The sequence below is a fragment of the Chrysochloris asiatica genome, unplaced genomic scaffold (assembly GCF_000296735.1).
Source record: "Chrysochloris asiatica unplaced genomic scaffold, ChrAsi1.0 scaffold00001, whole genome shotgun sequence".
NCBI lineage: Eukaryota > Metazoa > Chordata > Mammalia > Afrosoricida > Chrysochloridae > Chrysochloris > Chrysochloris asiatica.
Window position 1 is genome coordinate 52,442,773 of NW_006408519.1, and position 6,167 is coordinate 52,448,939.

Sequence of the window (6,167 nt, forward strand, 5' to 3'; positions counted from 1 at the left end):
TTGCAAACTCACCCGGCACTTTACTCTTCCTGCCACTTTCCAGCAATTCCAGGTCCTCAAACTCTGCAATTCTGGAGCGATCCCTGGAGGTGTCCGGTCCCTTGAGGACCTGCTCTAGGCTCAGAGGCCTGTGAATGGCGTGCCAGGCATCCAGACTGTCCGGGCTGGGCGATGCTCTGGATAGGGACGAGCGCCTGCTCACAGCGGGGTCACAGAAGGCGGCAGACTGCTTCTGGTACCTAAGGTGGGAGGCTATATGGCCCCTTCTCGGAGGTCTGGCTGGGCACGGACGCAGCCAGGAGGCAGCGAGGGTCCCGAGCTGCGCCGGGCCGATCCCAAGAACCGGGGCCAAGCCTGGACTAGGCTGACCGCGTCCTAGCGGTCCAGAACCTGGGACCGGTCCCACCCCGGCAGCGCAGGCGCAAAGGAGGCCCGGCGCGGCCGTCCGTTCCCAAGGTAACCGGAAAACAGTTCAAACCCGAAGGTGTCTGCGGACTAGCAACCGGAATGTGCGCGGCAGAGGTGGATCAGTACGTCGCGCAGAAATACCTGCTCAAGCGGCGACTTGGGAAGGGGGTGAGCGCCAAGGACCCCAGGCGTCGGACTGGGAGAGGGCAGCGCGGAGCGTGAGACCCTCCTGCGCAGGTGTTCTGGGCAGGCCACACCCAGCCCCTCTGTGCCTAACTTTCCTTTCTGGGTGGCAAATTCTAGCAATGCCTCCTCCCAGGGGACCTGGCAGGGCCTGGCTTCAGGCGGCAGTCGGGGCCCCCAAAGGTCTCAAACAAAAGCAATCCGGGTGCCTCCTCGGGTCACCTCTCCCGGCGCCCACAGGACACCCGAGGAGATCAGGCCCACCCGGTTCAGTTCATAACGTGGGGGAGGGGTGGGTTCCAGCTTAGCTCTGGAAGCATAGTGTGTGTGTGTGTGTGTGTGTGTGTGGCGGGGGAGACATGAGAGGGGAGGGAGAGTCGAGGGGGGATACGGGTCCGGCGAGAGCACAGACAGAAGGTGCCTGGCTGTAGGTTGGAGCCAATGGGGAGGGATGATGACCTCACCCCCCCCACACACACACACACACAACCTGTTCATCTGTTGAGGACTAAGTGCAGGGAGGGTGGCAGGAGTGATACTAGAAAGTGGCCGGCTTCTGAAGAAAGCCACCAAGACTGAGTGACAGGGTGGACAGGGATGGGGGGGTGGAGGTGGGGAGATAGATAGGGTTGGCAGTCCCCCAGGCCAGACAGACTTCAGTCTCGGCTGACTTTCCCACCTTTGACCTCATTTTCCCTTAACCCTAACCTTCCTCAAGAAGGTGCTGAATGTCAGGCAACAGGCTGGGCAGCCCGCAGTTGTGGGTTGGGGTCCTTTCCCAGGAAGGACAGAGTCTCCAGTGGGCTCCGGTCAGTCTGGGAATGGCCCTGTGAACAGCAGTCTAACCTCCCGTCCCCAGGCCTATGGCATAGTGTGGAAGGCAGTGGATCGGAGAACTGGCGAGGTTGTGGCCATCAAGAAAATCTTTGATGCCTTTAGAGATGAGACTGATGCCCAGGTGAGTAATGGGGGAGAGTGAGGGCTGAGAGTGACCCTTTGTGTCTGAAAACGCCAGGTTAGATATGATACCCTATCCCAGCCTGGTTCAGCAGCACTTCCTCAGACTTCCCAGAATGGGCTCCCCAACCCATTTCACCTCCCTTAGCCCGCTGTGTGTCTGGGGGAACCGGCCCTCTGCAATCTTTCAGACATTGCTCTTTTTTATTTCTGTCTCATTCCAGAGAACATTCCGGGAAATCCTACTCCTCCAGGTTCGTTGCCAAGACTATTCCATGGGCATCCCTTCCCATGTGCCCGCTAGCCAAACATGGGGGATCTGGGCCCCTAGGCACCCAGTGTACAGCCCCTGCCTGCCAGCAGCCCATGACTCTTCCCCCCATCCCCAGGAGCTAGGGGACCATCCCAACATCATCCGACTCCTCGACGTGATCCGAGCAGAGAATGACAGGGACATCTACCTAGTGTTTGAGTCTATGGGTAAGTGGATGCATGTGTGAGGCCTCAGTCCTCCCCTCCCCAGGTGCTGATGGGGCCTCACCTGGCATGTCTCCTCTGTGACCTGCTGCCTGGGTCCCTGCAGTGGCCTGCCCCAGTGTCCTTATGCCTAAGAACAAACAGCTTGAGTCTGTGCTAGGCTCCAAAACTCAGGGAGCAGTGCTTTAAAACTTGAGACAGGAGTCAAGGTCCATGGGATTGCTAGGCAGTGTGAGCACCAAGAAAGGTCTGTGAGGGCAGCTCTGGTGTTGGTCAGCAGGACCCAGGGACTGTAGGCAGGGGTCTGACAAGGAGGCTATGCATGAATTCAAGGTGGGACAGACCTGCATTTTCTCACTCCAGACTGACCTGCAACCCTCTTCTGGCCCCCCTCCCATCCACCCTGAGATTCCCCTGCATCCCTCCAGAGCCTCTCTCCTCCACCCCCTGAGACTCACCTACCCCCCCATCCCAGCTCCCTTCTCCTTCCCCCCCAGACACTGACCTGAACACGGTCATCCAAAAGGGCAAGTTGCTGGAGGACATCCATAAGCGGTATATCTTCTACCAGCTTCTGCTGGCCACTAAGTTCATCCACTCAGGGAACGTCATCCACCGTGACCAGAAGGTGTGAGCCCCAGCATGCCGGCACCTCCCCAGCACACAGCCCCAGTGCACCAGCAGCAGCCCTCGCTCTCCTCCTCCCTCAGCCGTCCAATGTTCTCCTGGATGCTAATTGCTCGGTGAAACTCTGTGATTTCGGCCTCGCCCGCTCTCTCAGCCAGTTCCCAGAAGGGCCTGAGGTCCAGGCCCTGACGGAGTATGTGGCCACACGCTGGTACCGGGCCCCGGAGGTGTTGCTGTCTTCCAGCTGGTAACAGTGAGACCCCTCCATCCTTCCCCCTTCCCTGCACATTCCCCAGGGATGGCCTCCTCCTGGCCTGGGTCCCAGACCCACTTCTCTTCCTTGGGCTCCCCCCAAACTGGCTGTCCCCATGTTGCCACCCCTCCGTCAGGTACACCCCTGGGGTGGACATGTGGAGTCTGGGCTGCATCCTGGGAGAGATGCTTCGGGGGAGACCCCTGTTCCCGGGCTCGTCCACGTTCCACCAGTTGGAGTTGATCCTGAAGAGCATCCCACTGCCTTCGGAGGATGGTGAGCACAGGTCCAGGGGCCTCTCTGCTGGGAGTTTGTAGGGTGGGAGCACAGGAGTCCAGGGGAACTGGGAGCTGGAGAGGAGCTTGGGGTCATTTCTTTTGAGGGGATACCCATGAGGGAGGGGGCTGCTCCCCTGCTGTGGTGGTTACAAATTTGTCTTCTCGGGAGTGTGAGGCACCTGGATATGTGCAGGTGGGGCCATATGTATGCCCACCTGGGAGGCACGTGTACTTATCTCCTGCCCTTCCATGCTGGAACCCCCAGACTTCCTGGCTTTCGGCTCAAACTACAGCGCCTCGTTCCTGCGCAGCCTCGGGGCCCGGTGAGTGGGCAGCTCTGTAGCCAGCAGGTGGCAGAAGGGCTGAGAGGGGGGCGTGCAGTGGGAAGGAGAGCAGGGTAGGTTGGACTGAAGCCGATGAAGCCCAGCCCCGGCTTCTGACATGAATTTGGGATGGGGTCTGCGAGTCAAAGCTTTGGAGAGGGTTTAACAGTTGGGCTGACTTCAGGCCACGGCAGACGCTGGACGCCCTTCTGCCACCAGACACTCCCCCTGAGGCCCTGGACCTCCTCACACAGCTCTTGGTGTTTGCACCAAACAAGCGGCTCAGCGCGGCCCAAGCCTTGCAGCACCCCTACGTGCAAAGGTGGGGACGGGGCGGGGCCACGAGGAGAAGTGGGCAGGGAGTAGGGTCTGGGCGGGACACCAGACACCAGTCAGGGCCTTGAGGTTGTCCCCAGGTACAGCAGTGGAGATGGGGCACGGTCCCAAGAGTTAGCAGGGAAGCCGGAGGGGCTGATGTGATGGAGCCCGGGCCACCGGCTCTCCTGCGCCCCTCCCCCCGGTGGGCTCCCGCAGGTTCCGCTGCCCAGCCCGCGAGTGGACCCTGGAGGCAGACGTGCGACTCCCGTTGGATGAAGGAGTGCGACTCTCCGCCCCCGAATATCGTAACCGTCTCTATCAAGTGCGCCTCGTGCCACCCCCATCCCGTCCCCCCCTGTCCACGCGCATCCTTGGCCCTCCCTGACCGCAGGGGTTTCCCTAGTTCCCCCACGCCAACGCAGTGCGCCTCTGAGCTCCCCTACTTCCCTCAGGTGATCCTGGAGCGGAGAGGCTACAAGCGCGACCAGAAACCCGAGGACCTGGAGGTTGCGCCGCCCCAGGCAGGACCTACGGCCGCGGGGCCCCAGGAACACCCGCTCCAGCCTAGAGCCGTCGCGCAGCTCCCCTCGAGGGCGACTGCGCAGCTCCCCGGAGCCAGGCCGCAGAGCAGCCCGAATCACGACCCCTTACACGGTGTGTGACCTTTAACCTCCCCTCACGGAGCAAGGCCCCGCCCCTCCTGTGGGCCCACCAATCACCCGCAGCACCGGACCCCTAACTCTGGACTGATCTTTCGACCCTACAGATGTCCCCAACGGAGCCAAGAACATTCCCAGGCAGAGGTCGGCTCCCCTGCCCCAGCCGCCGTCCCCAGGAGGTCTGGGGAGGTGGGGAAAGCCCCCCGGGGCGGCAGAGGATATCCCGTCGGTACCCTCGAGGGTGAGTGGGGGAGAGGCGTGCGTGTCCTTCCCGGGAACTGGCCGCACCCCTGTCTGCCAAGTGACCGGGTGATGCACCATTCTCAGATGAAGCCCCAGGTCAGGGGCGCGGGGTCCTCCCTGACCGCACAGGCCGCGGCCGAAGTGACCAATCAGGCCCTGATCCGGAGGGAGCGGCCCCCGGGCCGTGGGATGCGGGCGGCCGGCAGCCGACAGGTAAGTCCCGCCCCCGCCCCGTTCACCGCGTCCCACCCTTCCGAGGGCCCCGACTGACCGCCAGGTGGCTGGCTGCTTCCCCAGGAGGCCCGGCCTGAAGCCCGGCCCCAGCCCCGGCCCGGCCGGAGGATGTTCTCCCTCTCTGCCTCGCAAGGGGCCCAGGGCGCTGCGAGGGCCGCGCTCGGGGGCTACTCCCAAGCCTACGGAACCGTCTGCCACTCAGCGCTGGGCCGCCTGCCCCTGCCCCCAGGACCCCTCGCGTGAGCCCTCCCTGCTCCTTTACCCTGCTTCTCCCCAGTTCAGCCCGGCCCCTACCGCGCCCTTCCACCAGGCTTCATTCACTCTTCTAGACCCTCTTTCTGTTGCCACGCCACTTGAAACTCCCTTTGTCTCCCACCCCATCACCCAGTCACCAACGCCCCTCTCACCCTCACTGCCCACCCTTCCCTCCCCCAGCCCCTCTCCGACCCTCTTACTATTCCCTTCCCTTAGTCTGGAACTCTCCCTGTCCGCCTTAGTCTTTCCCCTCAGCCCTCCCTCTTCTGCGTTTGCCTGGCCACACTCCAATTCCCGCAAGCTTCTCTGGGGTCTCTGGGGAGAGGAGAAAGTTCACCTGTGATCTCCAACAATAAAGTCTCTCTCTGCAGTGCGGGACTCTCTTTTGTGGCCTCCCCGTCCTCCCCCCAGGGTCCCCACTGCCCTGTCGTGAACCCCTCCTTCCTAGGCCACAAGCCAGATGAGAAGCCGAGTGGCTGTCTCTACTTAGGGCCCAGTGCCCAACACCTAGCACCCAGTGGAGGCCTTCTCCTTGGCTACCATCACTGGGGTGGCCTGCAGAACAGGTGTGGGGTCAGCTTCCTGTCCTTTGTCCCCACCTTGCCTCCAGCTGCCCTGCTGGTCCCTGAGTATGAGACCCCATTGTGGTCCTGAGGGGCAGGGACAGATATCTACAATTGTGATGTTACACTGAACCAGAGAGGCAAAGGGGACATGATGGCAAGCAGTCCCTGTCCCCCAGGGTGTGGCCCTAGACTGTGGTCACCATCAGTGTCCAGCTGTGTCTCTCCCCACCAGGCCAGTGACTCAGGGACCTGGGCTGGCTGGTGACTGAGCAACTGGAAGATGTTCCATGAGACTCTGGTCACCAGCATTGGGGGGCGGGGTAGGAAGATCACGGGGCCTGGGGTGGCCCACTCCACAGTCACCCTGGGCTGGGGCCAGATCCTGT

The 6,167-nt window shown here is 62.1% G+C and overlaps 1 protein-coding gene across 1 annotated transcript; it reads left to right on the forward strand.

The window, feature by feature from the left end:
* The first annotated feature begins 507 nt into the window (after nucleotides 1-507).
* MAPK15 (mitogen-activated protein kinase 15) lies at nucleotides 508-5,869 on the forward strand. The gene is made up of 16 exons (XM_006830871.1): nucleotides 508-576; nucleotides 1,451-1,549; nucleotides 1,773-1,802; nucleotides 1,938-2,028; nucleotides 2,523-2,653; nucleotides 2,736-2,899; nucleotides 3,042-3,181; nucleotides 3,449-3,506; nucleotides 3,691-3,828; nucleotides 4,041-4,146; nucleotides 4,277-4,345; nucleotides 4,388-4,478; nucleotides 4,591-4,712; nucleotides 4,811-4,939; nucleotides 5,027-5,199; nucleotides 5,587-5,869. Exons 1-16 carry the CDS (start codon nucleotides 508-510, stop codon nucleotides 5,867-5,869), a joined length of 1,893 nt encoding a protein of 630 aa, XP_006830934.1.
* The last annotated feature ends 298 nt before the right edge of the window (nucleotides 5,870-6,167 follow it).